The following is a 24,566-nucleotide window of genomic DNA, read 5'->3' as shown; positions in this document are numbered from 1 at the left end:
AACAGAGTGGGTTTGTGAGGGCGTCGCCGGCGGTCCACACAGCGGTGGACGCGGCCCTGAAGGGGATGGGCTTCTACAGCCTGCTGCAGGCGGAGGACGGCCACTGGTCCGGGGACTATGGGGGGCCCCTCTTCCTGCTGCCAGGTATAACACACGAACCCGGGGGTCTTCACTGTTCCGCAGGGGTAGCATGATGAGTGATGTTATATGAATGAGGGTGATCTGTTTGTGTGTGTGTGTGTGTGTGTGTGTGTTTGTGTGTCTGTGTGTGTGTGTGTGTGTGTGTGTGTGTGTGTGTGTCATTACCTTTTGTGTTTGAGTGTGTGTGTGTGTGTGTGTGTGTGTGTGTGTGTGTGTGTGTGTGTGTGTGTGTGCATGCGTTGCTTGCATGCCTGTGTGACTGTGTGTGTATGTGTGTGTTTGTTTGTGTGTGTATGTGTGTATGTCATTGCCTGTTTGAGTGTGCATATGTGTGCGTGTGTGTTTCATTGCCCATGTGTGCGTGTGTGCTGCAGGTCTGCTGATCACCTGCCACGTGGCTCAGATCCCGCTGGCCGAGGCCTGGAGGAAGGAGATGGTGCGGTACCTCCGCTCGGTGCAGCTCCCTGACGGAGGCTGGGGCCTGTATGTGTTCCTCCATCTCTACACCATGTACCTGGAACGACACACGCGTGGTCAGGCATAGCAATCAAGTTGCATTACCTGACCATGTTGGATGTTGAAAAGTTGAAACCTGTAATAAGCAGATTCATTTAATTTCATGTGTTCCTTATTTAGATAGATTGAGGGAGGTATATACAAGCTTTATGAAGCTATGATTATTATTTTGAAAAGGAAAGTTGAAGTCGGGAACGTCTTTGAATACTGTGTTAGTGGCCCACTAATACCTATATTAAAGCATCCATAAAATAGCATGTCATGGCACCTTTAAGACATTTAGGTAAATTGAGCATTGAAATGTTTTTATTTATAACGGGGGAAGAGGTTTAAATAAAACGTAATGTTATACTTGGAAGCTGATCGTAATGCTCTTTATATGTTCATAACAAAAGATATGCTTATTTTTTGTCTTGTGTTTTCTTGTGTAGCCATGTTGAAGACAAGTCGACCGTGTTCGGCACTGCTCTGAGCTACACTTCACTGAGGATTCTGGGAGTTCAGCCCGATGACCCAGATATGGTTAGGGCTCGGAACAACCTGCACAGCAAAGGTCAGAGGATAACCCTTGAATTTTATTTCTACATATTTCTAACATATCTGTTTTTTAAGCAATTCTGCTAACTGAAACTTTAAAAATAAAAGCAAAATAAAAAAGCATACTACATTACATTGCCTGTGTATATGTGTTACCGTGTTGTACACAGGCGGTGCTGCAGGGATTCCTTCCTGGGGTAAGTTCTGGTTGGCCATCCTAAATGTCTACAGCTGGGAGGGCATGAACACTCTGCTGCCAGAGATGTGGTAAGTTGATGAAGAAAACACTCTGGCTGCACCCTTTACTAAACCCTGTTCTACACCCTATTCTACTAAACCCTGTTCTACACCCTATTCTACTAAACCCTGTTATATACCCTATTATACTAAACCCCGTTATAGACCCTATTCTACTCAACCCCGTTCTGCACCCTATTCCACTAAACCCTGTTATAGACCCTATTCTACTAATCCCCATTCTACACCCTATTCTACTAAACCCTGTTCTGCACCCTATTCCACTAAACCCTGTTATAGACCCTATTCTACTAATCCCCATTCTACACCCTATTCTACTAAACCCTGTTTTACACCCTATTCTTCTACTTTCTATTCTACTTCACCCGGTTCTACACCCTATTCTCTACTCCCTATTCTACTACACCCGGTTCTACACCTTATTCTCCATTCCCTATTCTGCTACACCAGGTTCTACACCCTATTCAACAACCTATTCCACCCAACCCTGACCACACCCAATTACATTGAGCCCTGTTCTACAACCTATTATACCAAATCCTATTCCTCCAGTTCTCTAGTCGAGTCATTGCATAGAATAATAAAATAAGGGCTTTTCAGTTATTAGTACCAAAATGGACCGAACAGTGTAAATCAAACGAAAGAAAATAATTAAGAGTGTAATAGCAGCAATATTTGAGCCTATACATAAATGTTCATATGATATTTTGTGACTATTAGTACAAACAAGCATATCTATATATATATTATTACATAATACTGACAGTGGAACAAAAATGTATTTGCTAAATATATAAATGTAAAAAAAACTAAAGTAATCAAATCAAATATAGGCCTAAAAATTTAAATACACCAGAATAAATTGCTTATGGAGGATATTACATGTGTGTGTCAGGCTGTTCCCCACCCCTCCACACTGTGGTGTCACTGCCGGCAGGTCTACCTGCCCATGAGCTACTGCTACGCCGTCCGTCTGGCGGCCAAGGAGGACCCTTTGGTGCTCAGCCTCCGACAGGTGGGTGCTGGTAGTTTCCATGACCGAACTACTAGGAGGCGCCAAACTCAAGGAATTAATGCCTTTACTTACTTGCAATCAGTTGACTTTCTGCAAATAATCCACATGACCAAAGGCTACCTGTGTTGAGTAATATATTCAAAAGAATGATGAAACATGATAAGCAGGGTTAAGATAAAGATTGAAAATAAGACCTGCAAAGTTAGCAGGTTTTTAAAAAACCTTATCCTAGAATTGAAAAGCAATACATTGGCTATTAATTATATAATTATATGGAAATAATTATGTCCTTAATCAATGAACAATGGAAACTTAAATCTTTTGTTCCTTCCTTTTTGTTGAAGAAGCACTGCAGGATTTAAACTAGCATTAGAATGGATAAGTGGTTAAACCCAGGTTAGGGTTATGAACCTCTGGGTTAAAGTTGAACTCTCTGTGTCTCTGTGTCCTCAGGAGCTGTACGTCCAGGACTATGAAAGCATCTGCTGGCCGGCCCAGAGGAACAACGTAGCAGCCTGTGACATGTACACCCCCCACAGCCGCCTGCTCAACTTTGCCTATAGTACGCTCCCCTCTGACCTCTGACCTCTGTTGCATCCCTCATATGCAGCAGTAGTAACACAGCTTAAAGGGTCCCCGGTTCGAATCCTGCGGTCCTATCACTTCTTTGCTATTCACCCTCGTTTTGCACCAACATTCCTGTCTATCTTCACTCTCTTGTCCATAAAGGAACAAAAGCCCACACAAAATATATGAATCAATGAATAATTATTAGATGCAAGCAAATGAGGAAACATTACATCCTCCCACATCAGGACGCAGGGACGCTAATGTCTCCACGTATGTCTATGCTAAGGTAACAGCTCCTCTAGTCTCAGCTCCAGAACGCTGGCCCGTGTCTGGGTCCGCTGCTGGTGTGTGTGTGTGTGGTTCTAACCGGCGTGTCTCCCCAGTGTTCATGAACGTGTATGAAGCCCACCACAGCACGGGTCTGAGGGGCAAGGCCGTGAAGGAGCTGTACGAACACATCCAAGCAGACGACCGCTTCACCAAGTCCATCAGCATCGGCCCGGTGAGACAGAGGGGTTCCACCTGTCCTCCTCTCCCCGCCGTTACGTCAATGTCTCTGACTAAATGTCACAAAATGTGTCTACTTTAAATCTGAAATTGGTTACACTGACTGTGAGGTGTCAAATGACCTTAAGCTAAAACTGCAAGATAGATAGATAGATAGATAGATAGATAGAGCGATAGATAGATAGAGCGATAGATAGATAGAGCGATATATACTTTATTAATACTGAATGAAATAAAGGAAAACAAAATCTACTTATAGCCTTCTGCCAAGCAGTATCCACAAGGTATCCATTAGATTGTCCACCAGTAGGAGGCAGTATAGTGAAATGGTTAGGGCGTTTAGTCACATTGGGACCCAGATGAAAAGTTCTGGGTTCAAACCCCAATGATGCTCTAACCCCTACCTGTGCATGTAAGGGGGTGGATCACCTACTGAATGACTAAGTGGCAAATAGATTGCACGAGCATGAAGCCCTTTGCTGGTCTCCGGTCCCCAGATCTCCAAGACCATCAACATGCTGGTGCGCTGGCACGTGGACGGACCCACCTCCCCCGCCTTCCAGGAGCATGTGTCCAGGATCCCAGACTACCTCTGGTCAGCCCTCCCGCCTCCTCTAGTCACCCCCGCATAGAGTCTGGTGCTCATCCAGTCTCCTCATAGACTCTAGTCTTCTAGTCTTAGTCATTTAGTCTTGTCTCAGAACTTGGTCCCGCTGATGCTAACCATGCTATAATTGTCAAAATGTTTATTTATAAAAGTCTTATTAAACATCCAATGGTATAAAAAGTGTAAGACATGTTTTTACCTCTATATAAACAGAACTGGATGACCTAACATGATCTTCTTTTGCGGCCATCTCTAGGCTAGGATTGGATGGCATGAAAATGCAGGTGCGTTTGGAAATCTGTCACAGCTTACAACCGTACAGAGCTATGAATAACACATATGTTATTATAGTTAAGTTGTGTTAAGTGTGTCTTGTCTGACGCAGGGGACCAACGGATCCCAGCTGTGGGACACCTGCTTCGCTGTGCAGGCCTACCTGGAGGTGACGTCTTCCTGCTATAAGTTGAACATTTACTATCAAATCAACTTGATATCTCCTTTTTTAATTAAATGTTCTACGTGAATGTTATCTTCCATCTTATACATTTATTTTATCTAAACTTTCACATTGTCCTTTATTTTGAATACTTTGTAATCATTTCTATCTTCCTTTCCCTTTTAATTAGTTTTTAGGAGTCCCTGTTTAAACTGTTTGTTTAAACAAACGTATCTTTAAGTTTATATTGTCGTTTCCTGACACTTTGTATTTCCTGAAGTGCGACAAAAAGTCCTGGGATACAAATTCCTTGTTTAAATTAAATTTGATTACGATGTATGTGTAAGCTCAAGGAAATTATTCACATTTTCTTTACTTTTCTTTCTATATCGGGTCCTTCAGGCAGGTGGTCAGGACAATCCTAAACTGGCTAAATGTCTTCAACGAGCTCATCAGTTCCTCACCTTTACACAGGTAATACCACAGTGTGGTCATTATTTGGTCATCACCATTTCCAAAAGACTATGACGATATCCTAGCTAGTTTTGAAACAATAATAACATTTTAAATATGAGTCGTCGTCGTCGTCGTCATCGTCGTTCGTGTGTGTAATTTCCTTTAGAATTATCACACAGGGATCGAGCTGAGAACCTTTACGTGGTGATCCTAGTAACGACTCATAGTCGGTTAATCTCAGCAACTCAATTTCCAGAATGAAACAATTTATACTAAATATGAGTGTAAAGATGAGACAATGTTATTTATTTATTTATTTGTAAAGGATGAGAAAATTTGATGAGCTAATTTTGATAAGCCTTTTCAGATCTTCCAGCAGTAAATAAACCGGTTGTTTCCCTCCAATAGATCCCAGAGGACCCTCCAGAATACCAGAAGTACTACAGACAGATGAACAAGGTGGGAGAGAGAGAGAGAGAGAGAGAGAGAGAGAGAGAGAGAGAGAGAGAGAGAGAGAGAGAGAGAGAGAGAGAGAGAGAGAGAGAGAGAGAGAGAGAGAGAGAGAGAGAGAGAGAGAGAGAGAGAGTTATTCACTGCGTCTCTGTTTATTGAGAGAGGGACTGCCTGTCTGTCTGTGCATGCAGGTACGTGTGGGATGAGCTAGCATCTCCAACATACACATACGTACCCTTACTCAGAATTTACACAAAAGGAGAGAGAGAGACGTGAGCGTAAATTAGCCAGGCGTATCAATTTACACCGCAGGCAGGAGAGAGACGCGAGCGTAACGTAGGCGTATGAATTTACACCGCCGCAGTTTATTTGACTATGTTTTCAAGATTCTAGAACGCCCCAGCACTTTTGGTTTAAGCCATATTTTTGCTTCTGAGTGAAAATTATTAGCCAGTTGATCAACTTTAACTATCAGCTGATCGCGTGCCTGTAATCTAAACAGAGGCATGGTGGAATTCACGTAACCATGACAACAACTGTATATCAAAACCATGTCAGTGTGGAAAGTCGATGCGATATTATGTAAACGATATGAAAACGATAGTGTGGACGGAGATAGTTTTCATTGCGAACGTGCGATTTTATATTTGCCCGTCATAACCGAGACCCCATAACAGACGCTTCAGAAACTCTGGAAAAAAAGTAAAGCGTAAAATTAAGCTTTGGTTGGCCGTGAGACGGGCCTAGAACGCTGCCGTTGTAAATCAGTGCACTAGTTACAATGGGCTTCTTTCTCTAGCTGATGTCGGACGCCTGACAGCCGATTAAAAAACGTGTCTAAAACGGCTCTGGTGTAAATTGGTCTTTAGTCAGACGGACCACACCGTTTTCTTTTTCAATCAACTCATGCTCTCAGAAGAACTCCATTTGACCGAGTTAGCATTCCGAAATCAATGATAGCGTAGGTTCCATTACGCAGAATTCCATCTTCTTGAAAGTTAACATATTTCAGCGATCTTTCTATGTCTCTATGAGAAGTTTAAAAAAAAAAACAACAAACACAATTGACTCATGCTAACGCTCCAGACATTTCAGTGTACCATGGCCTTTTCTCTCCCCCCCCTCCCTCTCCTCCCCCAACAGGGCGGGTTCCCCTTCAGCACGCGGGACTGTGGCTGGATCGTGGCTGACTGCACGGCGGAGGGCCTGAAGTCCCTCATGCTGCTCCAGGAGCTGTGCCCCTCCATCGAGCCCCCCGTCCCCCCAAAGAGGCTCTACCAGGCCGTCAACGTGGTGAGCATTGAGCAAAGCTGGGGGGATCGGAAAGATTTGAGATTCAATCTATTATGTTCATAAAGTATTGATGCTCAGATCAGAGTATCACTGTAGGATTAAGGAAACGTTTAGTTTCTCAACTGAATTGTTGCACACAGGGATTGAAAATGACAATGAATGATAAACTCAAAGTTAGTAAAACACATTAAAAATACAGCAACATTTAGACCCTGAATTTTTTAGTGCATCCAAGCAGTTACATTCAGCACTCGAGTTGAGGGGGGATGGCATCCCCCTTTGGAATTAAAATGAGCAAAATCATCCCCCTTCTGAAACAGCCATCCCCCCTTCCCATCCCCTGTTATTTTATCAATTAATTTGGAAATATTACCGCTATTTCATTATTGCGGTTTCCTTTTTCACTTCGGCGCAATGTATGGTTGCCGCGGTGTGGACATTTTCACACCGAGTAATACAATCGTGTCAAAACAGGTATTACAGAGTACAAACGGTATAAGCTTTGAAACTAGATCAACCGCCATCTTCTCCGTTAGGGTTAAGAAATTAACCAAGGTTTTCTGATAGGCCTATATGAGTGAGGTATCTCACTATGGGACACGCCCCTCGCGCTGTCCCCCAGAAGCAATTTTACACTACGCCAGTCGTGACTGGCCAACAGACGTGACGTCTGCCTGCAGAGGAGGGGCTCCCTCCTACTACATAAGCCCCGTCGTCACGTCATCTCTTCAGTCTATAGGCAAAACACCTCTTCCTCGCTCCGGGCACGGAGGGTGGTCTGGTGAGATACCTCACTCATATATCAGAAAACCTTGGTTAATTTCTTAACCCTAAGTTTTCTTTCAATATTCATTCGGTATCTCACTATGGGATATAGTAACTCCCGTATTGCCAAAGAAGTACCAGTGCAAACCCATCAAACAGGCATGTTCACCGATCCAACGCTCAAGACAGTGTGAGACAGATTAGGCGCAGTAACATCCAACCTGTAGAATCTAGCGAAAGTGTGAGGCGTCGCCCAGCTGGCAGCCGCATATATCTCTTCCACTGAGACCCCCTGAAACAGTGCCCAGGATGCGGACATGCCGCAAGTCGAATGTGCGCGCAGGCCGATAGGGGGTTCCAAACCCACGCTACTATAACCCATGGCTATAGCCCCCACGATCCAGTCTGATAAACGCTGCTTCGAGAGAGGCTTCCCCAGATGTGACGTAGCACATGATACAAACAGCCGCTCCGATTTCCTGAATCCAGCCGTCCTATCAACATAGACGCGTAAAGCCCGCACCGGGCAGAGCGCATTCAGCCGCTCCTGCTCCTGGGAGGAGAAAGGAGGGGAATGGAAAGCCAACAGCTCAATAGGGCGGTATGACAACGCAGAGTCGAATACCTTGGGAACAAACGCAGGGTTCGGCTTTAATAGAACCTTTGAGTTCCCCCGCAAGAACTGCATACACGTCGGGCTAACCGACAGCGCATGGATGTCACTAGTGCGTTTAGCCGAGGCCAACGCGAGCAACAAAGCCGTCTTAAACGAGAGCGTCTTAAGCTCTACCTGTTGTAAGGGCTCAAACGGTGGGCGTGACAGTGCATCAAGCACCGTAGATAAATCCCAAGGAGCAGCCAAGCTCCGCAACACCGGCCGAAGACGGCGTGCACCTTTCATAAACCGGCAAACGATAGGGTGCTGACCTGCCGATTTGTCCCCAAAACCTATGTGACAAGCCGATATAGCGGCCAAGTACACTTTGACAGTGGAGAAAGCCCGGCCTTTATCCAGCAAATCCTGTAGAAATGTCAGAATAACAGGCACGGGACTCTGGAAAGCTATTTCCCCAGCTTTCGCGCACCAATCCTCGAACGCACGCCATTTCCCGTCATATGCGCTACGCGTGGAGGAAGCCCTGGCGCCCTGGATAGTCGTAATGACATTCCATGGGAGTCCAGCCGTCGTTAGGTTCATCCTTTCACGGGCCAGGCCCATAGAGCCATGCGCTCCGGATGAGGATGGAAGATTTCCCCATGCGCTTGCGTCAGGAGGTCCATTCGTAAAGGCAGAGGCCAAGGCTGGCCGCACAGAAACTGGACTATTTCCGCCAACCAATATTTCCCCGGCCAACGGGGGGCTATAAGGATCAGCGCATGACCCTTCTCTCGCACCCTGGCGAGAGTAGGAATGATCAGTTCTAATGGCGGGAAAGCGTATAGGAGGACGCGCGGCCACTCGTATGCCAAAGCATCCATCCCCATTGGGGCGCTCCGACCGGTTAGGGAATAGAACAGAGGGCACTGAGTGTTTTCCTCTGATGCAAAGAGATCGACCTCTGCTCGACCGTATTTCTCCCATATCTGGTTCACGACCACGACGTGGAGTTTCCAGTCCTTGTAGCGAGGGTCGCCCCTGGACATTAAATCTGCTCCCCAGTTCCGCGCGCCCGGCACGTGTGTTGCTCTCAGCGACAACAGGTGGCCGTTGCCCCAAATGGTCAGTCTGTGTGCCAACGTGTGCATTTGAGGGGAGCGCAGCCCCCCCTGACGGTTTATATACGCCACCACCGTGGTGTTGTCCGTCCTGACTAGAACATGTTGCCCTCTCAGAAAGGGAAGAAAATGTTTCAGCGCCAGTGACACCGCCTGAAGTTCCAGGCAGTTCATGAGAACAAACTGCATATGTGAGCTCCACGTGCCATTTACTGATCTGCCCTCGTATACGGCTCCCCAGCCCGCCCGAGAGGCATCCGTCGAAAGGACCTTCCTCGCCAGGACAGTTCCCATGGTAACGCCTGTAGTCAGAAAGTACGCGCGTCCCCAAGGGCGCAGCGCCGAGACGCACGCCATGGAGATCATAACCCGGCGATGGCCATGGCACGTCGGGTTCAGTCTGAGTGATGCAACCCATCGCTGAACCGGCCTCATATGGAGGCGGCCAAGTGGGACTACTACCAGCGCCGACACCATCAGACCCAATAGTCTGAGGCACGTTCTGAACTTCAACATCGTCCCCCTGCGAAAAAGTGCCAGACAAGCCTGAAAGGCTTCCACTCTCTCCGCGGATAGACGTGCTTTGAACGTCACTGAATCGAGGCACAAGCCTATGAACGTTATGCTTTGAGTAGGGACCAAAACACTCTTTTGCACGTTTATTGTGAAACCCAGGGACACTAGGTTTGATATGAGCACGCTGGTCTGCGCCTGAGCCTCCTGGGGCGACTGTGTGGCTGGAAGCCAGTCGTCTATGTATGTTGCCAAACGCATTCCCTTCAACCTGAGGGGCGCGATAGCAGCCTCCGTGCATTTCACAAACACCCGTGGACTTAACGAAAGGCCGAACGGGAGAACCAAATACTCGTACGTTACGCCCTGGAAGGCGAACCTGGGATATTTCCTGTGAGGGGGATAAATGGGGATATGGAAATAAGCGTCCCTCAGATCTATGCTTGTGAACCAGCCTCCCGGGCGCACGAAGCGTATGAGAGCGGCGTGTGTCAGCATCCTGAAACTGTACTGTCTCATGTATCTGTTCAGAGCGCGTAAATCTAATATCGGCCGGAGGCCCCCACCCTTCTTCGGGACTAGAAAGTACCTCGAGTAAAAACCGCTTTGGTTTTTCTCCGGTGGCACTACCCGAATTGCCCTTTTGTTTCTTAGAGAGGTGATTTCCTCCTGTAGAACCTGAGCTTTCTCTCCACGGGCCTGCGACTGCAGTATCCCGTTGAAACGGGGAGGAGTGGACGCAAATTGGAGCCTGTAGCCGGCTCACCACATGCCCGCCACTGTTGAGCCCGGCCAGCCAGCGGTCCCAGCGTCGCTGGTTCCGCTGTCGTGCCGGCCCGAACGGGCGTGGTGGGTTGCGCACCGGAGCGCACGCCCACCAGGCACCGTCTTATTATTCTGTTCCTTTTTTATGTTTATCATTTTTTTCATTTTTTTTGTTTTCACAAGCAGCTGCGCCCTCGGCTCGGATCCTGGATGCGCGCTGGCAAACATTTTTAATGAATAATGATTTGGGGAAGGGGGACACATGTGTGATGTTGGGCACTGGTGTGTGCTTGTACACATGCATGTGTCTGCGAGACACTGCTGCGGCTCCACCGAGCTCTCTGCAGGTCCGACCCTTCTCTCCTTCGCGTCGTGAACTGTGAAGGCTGTATGGCCTTCTGCACGCCTTTTGCAGGGCTTGGAACATGCCCTCTGTAACCCTTCTTGGAACCGGGTTTGGAACAGAACACCTAGGGGGGACGGCGACGGCGTCTGGCCGGGCCTGCCGCACCCCCCTGGTCGCAGCGCCTCAGGTAGCGCGCCGTTTCTTCCCGGCCCCCTGAGTAGCCGAAGGGGCTGCACGGCCACCTGGCGCAACCCCGGGCGCGGGTGGCTTCCTCGCCCACGCGCCACTGTGCTCCGGCGGCTTGTTCTGGCCCCGGCCGGCCCCGTGGGTTGGGTGGGGCTGACGCTTCTGGCCGCGGTAAGCCGGCGGAGGAGCGCGGGGCTGGGTGAACACCTGGCCGGGTGTGTTGGCGGGGAAAGGCGCTCTTCTGGGAAGACACAGTCGCAGCGCCTCACCCTCCCTCTTTTTTTCCTCCCAGCGTTTCAGCATGACATCATACGCCGGGCCAAACAGGCCTTTCGGGTCCACAGGCACGTCTAGGAGTTGGGTTTTCTCCCTCAGAGAGAGACTGGAGTGGTTCAGCCACCTCGCCCTCTCCTGAGCGACCATCAGCGCCATGGCCCTTCCGGACGCCTGGACAGCGCTCCTGTGAAGGCGCAGGCACAGGTCCGTCACCACGCACAGTTCATCCCAAAGGGCTGGGGTGGGTGACGAGGACATGTCGAGCTCCAGCTCAGCCTGGTAGGCCAGCAGCAGCGACGACGCGTTGAGCGCCCTCACCGTCGTCGCCATCGCCTTGTAGCCCTTCTCGGTCATTGATGACTGGAAGGAGTCGGCTCTGGACGGCAGTGTAGGGCTCGCTGAAGTCATGGCGGACTTCTGCGTGGGGTGGAGGTGCGACGCCAGCAGTGGTTCAACCGGAGGAAGATGGGAGAACCCCTTTTCCTCCATACCGGCCCAATCCAACCCCGATCCACCCTGGACGGGGATCTTGGCTGAGAGAGGCTTGCCCCAAGACCGGGTCGCTTCCTCCAGGCACTCGGGAAAGGCCGGAAGTAGCAGGTTGGCTGAAGCCTTCGCCTTCGGGAGTCGCTTGCCCTCGTAGCGAGATGTGGCGGTCTCCACCGGGGCCTCCGGCCACTCGATGTTTAGCCGCGCAGCCGCCCTCTTGCAGGCCTCGTGTAGGTCTATGCTCACGGCCGGGTTCGGGGAGGGGGTGCACGCACCGCCCACCACCATAGGCGACGCGGTGCGGGGGGAAAAGGAATCATCATCCTCGTCCTCGTCAGAGCCGAGGCTAATGGATTCCCCCCCCGACTCGGAGTGATCGCCCTCGGCTTCGTCGGGCCCTTCCAGCAGGCTAGCCTCGATAGCGTCGGGCTGAGTCAACTCCAGCGGCTGGGAAGCGTCGGTGAGGTCCACCTCCGATCCCCAGCTGGTTCCCAGTGGGGCGGAGAGCCCCCGGGAACCTCCCGCTAGCTCCGGTAGTGGCGGGTCGGTTACCCCCATTACCGGATCATCTGTGCCGAGCTTCGCCTGCTTAGTCAGCCGGCGTTTGCGGGTTTTATTTGAAAACCGTGCGCAATGCTCGCAGGTAGGCGGGAATGCAAGGGCAGCCTTGGCATGTTCCAGCCCAAGGCAGCGAATGCAGGCGGTGTGGCTATCCGCTCCCGACATTTTGTTCCCGCACGCGCAGAACTTTGTCGGAGGCTTCCCCGAGCCGTCAGTTAGGGTAGGTTCAACCTCTGACTGCATGTTCTCGCCTTCCGTTTATGCCGGCTGCTGTTTGGTGACAGGTCAGCCTGGACACGGGTGTAGCTAGTGTAGATGCTAGCAGCTAGTATGGATACTAGCAGAGGCTACTGTTTGGTGACAGACTAGCTTTCTCTTCAGTCTCACAAAGGCCAGAGGTAGCGATAGGCTAGCGTTCGGTGACCGAGGGGTTAGCTCGCTCAGTGAACAGTGTGCTAGTCCGTCTACGACTTCTGTCCGCGAGGTGCTTCTAGGAGCGAGAAGAGGTTAAAGACTGAAGAGATGACGTGACGACGGGGCTTATGTAGTAGGAGGGAGCCCCTCCTCTGCAGGCAGACGTCACGTCTGTTGGCCAGTCACGACTGGCGTAGTGTAAAATTGCTTCTGGGGGACAGCGCGAGGGGCGTGTCCCATAGTGAGATACCGAATGAATATTGAAAGAAAACTCTCCTTTCACACTCGGTGACAGCGTCTGGCAGCGCGCCAATTCTCGGTGACAGCGTCTTATAACGTTCTATATATAATAGTATAATATAATTTTATAGATAATATCACAGCCAAAAGCTCTGTGCGCCTCCGGATGGCCGTAGCGCGCGGAGCTCTCGTAGGGATTGGGCTTTGCGTGGTTTGTTTACCGGTGTTGTTATGGTTACCGGTCTTGTGTGTTCCAACGGTTTATTAGGTAGCCTATCTATTATTATATCTATTTATTATTATTACATTTTTATTTTCTTAATTATAGCCCATTATTAATTTCTACTGAAAGAAAACAAAAATTATTACTAGAAAAAAAACAAAAAACTGTGTTGCCGGCGTCCTCAACACCGGTAATACCGCATACCGCGGCAACCCTAGCGCAACGTTCCTATTCCTAGGGACAGATTTGACAGCGATACTGCATTCTCGGGCAGTATGCTATTGCGCAAGCACACAGGCGTACTTGCGCAATAGTGCCTTCACGTGCTACACCATATGCGCAGTCATCAGCACAAATGATCTGTCCCTAAAAGTTAAAATCCACCATCCCCCCTGGCTTTTTTTACAACTCGACCAGGGTTTCATTAGCTAATAAAACATTAAAACTTGTGTCACCCTCTTGCTACTCCTCTACAGGCATGAGTTTACAGTCTCCTCTAAAGCTTTCCGTTAGTTATTTGTGTTAGTGGAGTGAACTCTTATTGAACTATTCTCTCCTCTCCTAGCTCCTCAGCATGAGGAACTCAGACGGAGGTTTTGCAACTTATGAGACCAAACGAGGAGGGAAACTTCTGGAGCTGCTGAACCCATCTGAGGTTTTTGGTGGGTCTAAAGTCGGCCTGTAAAGTAAATGGAGAAAAATACACTGGAGACACTTATGAGCAACTCTTCTCTAGTAGACAATTGTATTAATGATAATAAAAATACATAATTTGTTAATATTATAAAATTATATTCGTATAATGCATTCTAGATGCATGAAGACATAAATTTAGCATTGAATGAGATTAAGTGCTGTACAATTCAACTATCTAGTTATAAAATAAACAAACAGATAACAACAAACAAATGCAAGCACAAAAAGGGACAATAAGATAATAATACAATATTTATGGAAATAACACGAGAGAATAGAAATGAGTTTTTAGGAGGGATTTGAAGATGGGCACTGAAAGGGCTAGCCTGACATGAAGAGGGAGTTTGTTTCACAGTTAGAGAGATTAAGAGATATTTAAAACATTAAAAAACTTAAATGTCATATCAACATAATCAACCAACCTGAAATTTTAAGATGACTAAAGTGGACTTGGAAGATTTGATCAATTGTGGGGCACACAGAGGTTTAACCCTATGCTGACAAAATATTTCTGCCCTTCCTACCAATTGCCCTTATTTGGTGTTTCCCTTCCTGATGACTTCTGTTGTCCCTCCCCTTCTCAGGTGACATCATGATCGACTATACATACGTAGAATGCACATCAGCTGTCATGCAAGCACTCAGACACTTCCAGAAGGTCTACCCTGAGCACCGTACACAGGAAATAAGGTGCATACACACACACTCACATACACACTGGCGCGAGCGCACATGCCAGCAAAACTCCACACACACCCACAGTCACACACACACACACACACACACACACACACACACACACACACACACACACACACACACACACACACACACACACACACACACACACACACACACACACACACTTGATGTGTGTTCATGGCTTGACTGTCCTTTTTCAGGTCCACTCTGAGGGGAGGACTGGAATACTGCAGGAGGCTGCAGAGAGGCGACGGCTGGGAAGGGTGGGTTCAACATTTATTGATCAGTGTCTATTGATCTGTAATGTTTATTGATCATATATTATACAGGAGCTGTAGTCAACAATGTGGATTTTCTTCCTCTTTCTCGTCACTGTTCAGTCTTTGTCTGCCTTTTCGCCCAACACTTTTATTCTAAACAGGTGATATTTTTCATAATTAAATAATAAAAACGTTACATGTAAGTAATGAGCAGGTACCTGCCAGTCCTTAAAGGTCCCATGACATGCCACCAGGTGTGAGTGTGATCAGCCGTTACAAGCCGTTTTGTAAATCTTCCCCTTGACATCACAAGTGGGCCCATGACATCACAAGTGGGCGATAGATGAGCAACAGTTGCTACAGTCCACTGGGTAGGCTGGTAGACTAATCTATCCAGCACACATCTAGGTGGACATGCCCGCTTGTGATCTCATAAGGGGCAGATTTTCAGAACGTCTTGTAAGGCTAATCACACTCACACCTGGTGGCATGTCATGGGGCCTTTAATAACCTATATCTGTATTCATTGGAACCCACTTTGGATAAAAGTGTCTGCTAAATGACACAAAACATAACACATAGCATTGAATAGTGTTGGAAAGGTCAGGTAATATGTGTGTTTTCCACCAGGTCTTGGGGGGTGTGCTTTACCTATGGGGCCTGGTTTGGATTGGAGGCCTTCGCCTGTATGGGCCATGTCTACCAGGACGAGTAAGTAACACCAAAAACTTACCTCAACAAACATAGACACTCGTTTTATATATCGGAATTATTTCAGTTTATAATTGCTTTTACTCCCCCTACCTCCCTTCATTCTCTCTCTCTCTCTCTCTCTCTCTCTCTCTCTCGCTCTCTCTCTCTCTCTCTCTCTCTCTCCACCCCCCCCAGGGTGGTCTGTGGGGAGGTGAGGAGGGGCTGTGACTTCCTGTTGCGGCGTCAGATGGAGGACGGAGGGTGGGGGGAGGACTTTGAGTCGTGCGAGCAGCGGTACTACGTCCAGAGCGCCAACTCCCAGATACACAACACCAGCTGGGCTCTGCTGGGACTGATGGCTGTCAGGTAGGGCCCCCTTAGCGCAAACACACACACACACACACACACACACACACACACACACACACACACACACACACACACACACACACACACACACACACACACACACACACACACACACGCATATATATATGTATGAATGTATGAATGTATGTATGTATGTATGTATGTATGTATGTATGTATGTATGTATGTATGTATGTATGTATGTGTAGGTATGCACCCATGCTAAAGTTGATTAAAAATAGGAATAAAAAAATCATCTTTTGGAAATTGATCTTAATGCCTTAATTAAACAAATGAGGAAAATTCCAACCTGTTAGGCCACCAATTTTCTTTGTGAATGAATAATATATCGTAACTAAATAAATGTGCTTTATAAGAATACAGGGTGCATAAGTATTGGAAGAACCCCTATGTTAGATTCCCATAGAAGCAGGCAGATTTCTATTTTTAAAGGCCATTTATTTCATGGATGCAGGATACTATGCATCAGGTAAATTCACCCCCTATAGGCTTTTGGAATTAAAATAGCCCCACATCATCACATACCCTTCACCATACCCAGAGATTGGAATGGTTTTCATACAGGCTGATGTGAGAAAATCTGCCTGCCTCTATGGGTATTTAACATAGGGGTTCCTATACTTATGCACCCTTTATTTTAATGAAGAACATTTATTTATTTATGATACATTATTCATTCCCAAAGAAAATTGGTGGCCAAAAAGGTTGGATTTTTTATTCCTCTTTTTAGTCAACTTTAGCATGGGTGCATACACTTATTCTTACCACTGTATATAAGTATATATATATATATATATATATATATATATATATATATATATACACACACACACAACACACACACACACACACACACACACACACAAAACAATAATCTTTAGGACCCCGTCCTCTTGTCAATTCTACACTCTTTTTCAAACCCAGGTGTCCCTTTAAACACTAATTACAGGTGTGCTATTTAAGCAACAGACCACAAGAGAAAGTGCTGTTACACAGTTGAACACATTTACCCCCCGACCCCGCCCGCGCAGCGCTTGAAGCACAGTTTGTGTATTCACACTCCCCCCATCGCCATGGTCTCTGGTGGAAAGTGTGATTCCGATAAGTTAACAGCTTACGATCCTAATTGAAGGCTTATTAACGGTCATGAGAAACACCTGCACATCGGAGTGAAACATGTATAGTTAAAGAATCCCTGTGCTGTTATATATAAGAACTCATAGAACGCCTTTTGTCAAGTCCAATCAAATTAGCTGTTCGCATCTAACTGTTGTACAACGGTATTTACCAAGGCACGGTTCGTAGACAAGTGATAGTAAGTCTACTATCTGGGCCCTGGTACATAAAGGAGCAGAACCATAATTTGTGTGATGAGTGATATCTGTGTTTGTTCTATGATAACCTATATCAGAAAGGTTTTGTTTTAGTCATACAGGCCCTAATAGAAGCTCCCAAAAATGGGTATTAATTATTATGGAGGTTTAGGATTAAGGATTTGAAGATTTAAGATGTTAAGATTTATGTATGTTTGGAAGTTTTTCATGTGAGGATTTAAAGACGTAAAATTAGGATTTATGTTTTTAATATTTAAGATACCTTTCTGACGTGCAGGTACTTTTACTGGAGAGGTGTATGCAAACTACGGCCGATGTGGGCTACACTGGGATGTAGAGTGAGAGAGCATACCTGTGATGCCTATTCTACCCAGATAAGATCTAAATGCTGCCACATCTGGGTTTTCAGCAATTAATATCACTGCGAACATGCTATTAATGTTGTCGGTCTTTTTTCCGTATCCTGACTTACTAATAAATTACATATTTACACAAGCAAACTCGGACAAACACAAAGACACACACTCGTCTTTTTTACATAGGCTATGCTGTTTTTGCTGCAAGGCATTTCGCATGAGATCGATGATGTGCGCATTATTCATGTTCAAGAAGTATGCCATCTAGTATTCTTAGAAATATACGAGATTGTATTTATTTAGAAACTCATCAGCTGACCTCCTTTAACTAGGCACCCTGACAGACGGTCCATTGAGAGAGGAGTAAAGCTGTTGATTGACAGGCAGCTTCCCAATGGAGATTGGCCACAGGTATGCGCCCATCTCTGTCTTCTCGTAGGCACTCTTTAAATAAATACTAAATACCAAATTTATCATTAGTGACCACATAGAATCAATGTTGATCTGCAATTGTAATAGTTGAGTACCGTATGACTCTTACTCTCACTCTCACTCTCTCTCGCTCGCGCTCTCTCTCTCTCCCCCTCCCTAGGAGAACATCTCCGGTGTGTTCAACAAGAGCTGTGCCATCAGCTACACCTCCTACAGGAACGTTTTCCCCGTCTGGGCATTGGGTCGCTTCTCCGCCCTCTACCCCTCCAGCTCCCTAGCCGGGAAGGTCAAGCTGTGACCCCTGGTAGATAACCGACGACCCACCGACCAACAGCCTCCAGCTGTCACAGCAGAAACGCCTAAAGGATGTGAAGTGAGTGCTGAAGTGGTGCCCTGGCTGACACCGCAGGAGGGAACAGGCTACCATTTTTCAAACTGACAAGAATCACCAAACATTTCAGACTGAAGCTATACAGACCGATGCACTCAGATGTCTGTGATGACATTCCATCACCCGATGTGAAGGGGTAAGTACTACATTTAATTAATAAAATAAATAAATACATGGCAGTTTGCTGTGATCAGACATGTGCAGTAGGAGTGTGTTTTTTTCCTCTAATCTCCAATGGATTTTTTTGTTATCTTCAGCAGATGGAAAGAAATGTATGTGATGTGTGCTCATGGGCTAACAACACACTTCACCTATTTTATTGTCGGTTGCACAGAACAAAAGAATCGGACTGGGCACGCGCTGACAAGTCTTCATGACAAATGCTAGACAAAAATTAAAAGGAGCAGACTCTCCCCTCAAAGCACTTCCTGATGACTGATGAATGATCAATGCTACAGGACGGTTGTCATCCATGCAGCTACACCCCTTGGCACAGCGATCATGCAGTTCCTCTTGAAGCAGGTGGGGAGAACAGACAGACTGAGGGGCTGATAAAAGAGATCACTGAAGACCTCTGCTCGCTTATCAGCGCATTCCAATCACCTCACCTGGTATGTCGTCTTGCCGGTTTACACGGTATACGCCCCATACCATACGTTAGCAAGCTAACATTAAAAAAAATGCATATTTGTATGACATACTACCATCAGAAACGATCATTATAAGCAGGGGCAGGGCCTTCAAGATGGAAAACCAGATTATATTGTGTCGACAATTTAAATCGGACACTTCTGATGTCATGCTGGTTCTTAGTATAGAATAGATTTTCACATGTGCCCCAACAACATATTTATTTGTTTTAACTAATAATTTTGAATGAATGAAAACAAAGAAATATATCCAAGGGCCAATTATTATTTCGATAAGATAGGATTCACTATTTTGGAATTTCTAAGTCAATTGAATGCTATCTCTGTATATAACCCATCAATAAGCACCAGGGCCCGTGGGAGCGCCCAGGGGCCGATATGCCTTGGCGTAGGGCCCTGGTGGGTGTATTGACCTTTCAAGACATTGCTGGCACATCAGCCTGTATGACTAATAGCGTCTTGTGAAATATGAACTTCCTTAAAATAACAGGCATAGTGATGTAAACCGGGAGGCAAACAATGTGCAAAATGTTGTTTACTTGGAAGTTAGGGAACCTAAACACACTTTCCTAACACCCCCACCGGGAAGTGGTCTTAGTGTGACTGTTGTTTTCCACTGGCAGCCACTCAATGATCTGATGGTCTCACAAATTAATTTAAACAGTTGTCATATTTGCCTTGAATGCCCGCGAGGTATTCACAGCCCCCGCAAGGCCTGTGCCAGGGGCTACCCTGCGAATCACAGGTGTATTCATTACTACTGGACGCAACTATGCTCAGTCTTTATTCTTCACCAATGTTTTTTTTTTTTACTTCAATACCCCCCCCCCCCCCAACACACACACACACGCACACGCACACACACACACACACACACACACACACACACACACACACACACACACACACACACACACACACACACACAAACACAAACAAAGACATACACACATCCAGAAAGAAACACACAGACACTTGTTCAATACTAGATGCAGTTTATTTGTGAATTAGGGCCCCCTATAGGCGAAGCTGTACATTGCGCTTATGAGGAATTGAGGGAGGAAGGCGCGTTCATCGTCCTGGTGATAACGAGACGGCTCGCCAGTGATGGCGCTCACGCTTGCGTGTGTTCCCGACAGCGACCGTTCATGTGCGCTACGTTTGGATTCTAAAAGTTCTCCGCAGCAGGGTTTTTTTCTTAAATAAAAACTAGTCAGAACTAAACAGAACTTAGTAGGATCAGTTTCAAGTTTGCATGCCTTTATTTCCTTGATGCCTATCACCTACTATCCTATTGCTTTTATTTATGAGAGGCACATACAGTATTGCCACTGTATGGAAGGCAACACTTGCCCTTATCGAGAGCTTGTTTACTAGTACACAATGTTTACAACTGAGCAAAGTCAATGCCAACAGACGGTTACAACATCAATCAATATTAAAGTATATGATGGTTGATTCTTTTATATTGAGTAAAATGTTCATGTTCCGTCATGTTCATGCGCGTCACTAAACCATTTGGCCCGATTTGCTGAACGGAACTAGAATCATAAGAGCGTCATGAGGCGTCGTTCACGAGAACTTTCCGACGTCGTGAAAATGTTTCCCCATAATTTCCAGCGATGTAAACACACCATTAGTCACTGTGATATCATTGAGTAAATCAATGAAGTCATTGAATGAGATATCGATGCCAAAATAAGACTGTCCAGAAAAAAAACATAGATGGACATTATGTGTCCATGACGCAGTAATATTCAGCATACAGAATTGTAATCCATTGGGCTGGACGTGCTGATTGACAGTGTATTCACAGATACACTGAAACACAATATTATTAGTGGATATTCACAGTGTAGATGGACTGTGAATACCTAATAATAATATTAGGTTTTGTTTTCATTTCCCTAATCCAGATATAAACCAGTGGCATTTGAGCCATGACTTGTTCTACTCGCTGTTATCCTTTCCACTGTGACATAATGATGCAGTTAGTGGTCATTTCACTGCAGAGAGATGCACATTTTGTATTCCTTACCAGATTGTATGTTTAGGGCATGGAATGTTGGAGGACTCCGTGCTCGCCACTTAAAAAGGCGTGGAAGTAAGGAAGAGCTCTCCTATGGTGCCAGGGACCCCTCCTCTGCTTACCATTCATCTGTGTGTTTTTTTGTCATATGCGCGAGTGGGTTTTTTTATTGTGCGTTTGTGTGCATGCATTAAACTAAAGCAACTTTGGAATCTTATCTGATTTACATCTGAGGGGGAATGTGTGTTTTATTTCACTCAACAGGCAATGACAAATCTATTCAATGTCACTCCCTGCACGGTGAGATGGAAATGATAAATAGGTTATGGCCCGCAGAGGTGACACATGTGTTTGTTTTAGGCTTTGAGCTTGTGTCAAGATAAGAGCGCTTGTGTTCACCTCCCTGCCTCAGGTTCACTTCAGTTCGTTCTCTCGGATCAGAAACTCTAAAGTGTGTTTCAACTCCTTGTGTGATTCATCTTTTGTATGAGGAGAAATTACTTTGCCTGTTTCTCAGTTGATTTCTCTTCCTTTGTCGTTGTTTGCTGAAATGAACTATCGCTTTACCAAATCGCCACGTGTTTTTGCATGTGGCTCAAACAACCGATGTGTACACAGGAGCGGCACATTCCCTTCTGGCTTTCTCCTCCCCAGATCTCTGCATCAATTCATTCTTCGCTGTCTCTTAACTATTTTCACTCCTTCATCAAGTTGCCTAGCAATAGGATTCTCATGTGATTATCTCACAATGCTTATCTCTCAACTGCTTTATTATTTCTTTAATGTTGAAGGAACAGAAAATCTACTACTATAATAGTGGGCGTTCACAGTTTTGTAGGCCTCTATAAAATATAAATTACCCTTATATTTTCATGAAATGACTTTATTGTTTCGTTATAAATTGCTATGGTAAAACAGCACATTTTCCAATTGAAATGTTTTTTATTGTTATTGTATACCTTTGTCTATGTTGTGTTGAAGATGATGCATGAAGTGTGTGCAGATTCAAAACAAATACTTGCAGGGTTGATGGAACAAAAGGGAGCTGGGGGCCACTCACACTAGGGCCGCGGCCCCGTGCCTGAGCTCATTTGCATACTAAAGTCTAGAACGTTTGGCTAGTGTGACCACGCCATCCGTATTCCAGCACGGAACAGCCCCTTGGCCACGGCACACTTGGGAGAGGTGTGCCGTGGCCAAAGTACAGATGCTAATGAGATGACACTCGCACACGCGCGGATACGCAACGTGAGCTGGATGACATAGTCCTTGCGCTTTCTTTGCCCTTCTTCCCGACAGCAATCATTTTAAACAATGGCGGCAAGCGGTTCACGAGTGGGTTTACGTTGGTGCGATAGTGAAGTCCAGTGTTTACTTGAAATTTGGGCCGACGACAGCATTCATTCGTTGTAGTTCTCCATTGTTGTTATAGGCGAGGATGCTTGGTTATGACGTACTTTGGGAGCAGTGTGACCACGGGCCAGCGGGGGGAGTGGGGAGGGGGGGAATCGTGCTGAATCTTCCTGCAGCACAGAACAGGCAAACGGCCCTAGTGTGAGTGGCCCCTCAAGGCAAGGCTGCTTGTGAGAGAGGAGGGGCCAAGGAAGCTACTATAAAAGGGTAGCATTTGATAGTATTTCCTCAGATCTACACTCCGACTCACAGTAAGTTCATCTCTGAAATGAAGTTTTACTGAAATGTTGTATTTGTTTGATTAACATGTGGTTCATAAAGGAAAGGCAGGATATCTTTTGTGAATGCATGTGATGCATTTATGAAAGTATATTATGTTTATCTATCGGCCTTTGACAGTGTTTAACTTCGAACTTCTGTGTACCAAGTATACTGTTTAGGGCTTCTATAAACTTATTATACTGTTTATGCATTTTTAAATTTCAGGATTTGAACTACGCATATTGAAATGTGGGGTCAAAATCAAGGTAATAATAACCAAAAATGTATACCATTGAAGAATGTTGATATGATGATGAAAGCATGTTATCTTCTGTGGTGTTCTGTTGTTTACTGTCCAACAGGTACTTTACTTTACAGATACCATTTTGTTTAATGCATTGTATGCTATTGCTGCTTTCTTGGTCTGGTCTCCCTTTTAAAATATGTGATAGACAGAGACCAACCTGCTTCAATGTAAAAAATGCAATAATCTTTCTTTGAAATATCCTCTAAAAAACATTGTCAACATTGGGATAAGGTTAATTGGTTAAACTCTGCAGCAGAGTCATTTAAATCTCAAGCAGGCCTCACGTCTTACGGATGGGTGGGATTTGGAGAGAGTACGGAAAGGCAAGGGGGACGAGCAGTGTTTTGTTATTGGAAACTCATTTAGCCTGAAAGATTCTTGCATATTGCATCAAATGAATAGAGTATTAACATCTCTCCTGTATGTGAACAGGAAATCAGTGGCCCTCCGGCTGCGGGTCTCGACCGACCTGCCCTCCTCAACCATGTCCTCCTCAACCATGCCCTCCTCAACCCTCCTGCTGCCAGCAGGGGTGCCAACATGGAGGCCATGGAGGGGGGTCTTGTGGAGGGCACGGGCATGACCATGGTCATGGTGGCCATGGACATGGACATGACCATGGTCATGGTGGCCATGGTCATGGACACGACCATGGACATGGAGGGCATGGTCATGGCGGGCATGGGCGTGGCGGGCATGGGCGTGGCGGGCATGGTCATGGACACGGCCATGGTCACGACCATGGTCACGGGCACGGACACGGACACGGTCATGGGCATGGGGGCCGTCACAAGCATAAGTTTGGTCACAACCACTCCAATTGCCACAAGAAAGGAAGAAAAAGTCACGATGTAAGACATCATGGGGGCTTTTTTTTCCCCCTTGTCTTTCACTTATATTCCAAAAAGAAAAGTTTTGTTTTTGGAAATAATTACATTTTGTTCTTGTTAAAACTAAATTGATTCAATCCCAGCATTTCGACTTCGGCAATGTTGGGTTGAGACAGCTTTCTTATCATCCATCATCACAGATAACAAACAGGTTCTACGTCTTTTCAGTGGCAGCCGGAGATGTTTGCTTTGCAGTTTGGCCATGACGTGAGCTAACATGATGTACCCCTCCTGTGCCCCTCCTCCCACAGTCTTCCAGTAGCTCCTGCAGCAGCGATTCTGACTAGATCCTCAGAGAAGGCAGCATGAGGCTCACCAACCTCTGGTCCTTCAACACACTGCCTGTCGCTGTCATGGTTGTTGGTTGTGTCATCAAAACAAACTCATTTAAAATACGTTCTGTAATAAATTAACCTTATATTTTCAAAGTTTTCTTTGGAAATCTCAAATATTCAAAAATCTGAAAATAATATGGAATG

The 24,566-nt window shown here is 46.1% G+C and overlaps 1 protein-coding gene across 1 annotated transcript; it reads left to right on the top strand.

Moving 5' to 3' along the window:
• Positions 1–5: 5 nt before the first annotated feature.
• Positions 6–18,732, top strand: LOC115533198 (lanosterol synthase-like). The gene is given in 21 exon segments (XM_030343549.1): positions 6–144; positions 516–624; positions 1,089–1,210; positions 1,365–1,461; positions 2,348–2,355; positions 2,358–2,467; positions 2,921–3,029; positions 3,421–3,539; positions 4,042–4,139; positions 4,408–4,435; positions 4,537–4,593; positions 4,990–5,061; positions 5,452–5,502; positions 6,640–6,789; positions 13,849–13,945; positions 14,564–14,669; positions 14,882–14,944; positions 15,572–15,652; positions 15,830–16,000; positions 18,047–18,125; positions 18,307–18,732. Coding segments are annotated over 21 exon segments (1,944 nt in total). The 5' UTR covers positions 6–65; the 3' UTR covers positions 18,445–18,732.
• The last annotated feature ends 5,834 nt before the right edge of the window (positions 18,733–24,566 follow it).

Source organism: Gadus morhua, chromosome 20, assembly GCF_902167405.1.
Source record: "Gadus morhua chromosome 20, gadMor3.0, whole genome shotgun sequence".
NCBI lineage: Eukaryota > Metazoa > Chordata > Actinopteri > Gadiformes > Gadidae > Gadus > Gadus morhua.
Note: the sequence above shows the minus strand (reverse complement) of the source record. Positions and strands in the feature narration are given on the sequence as shown.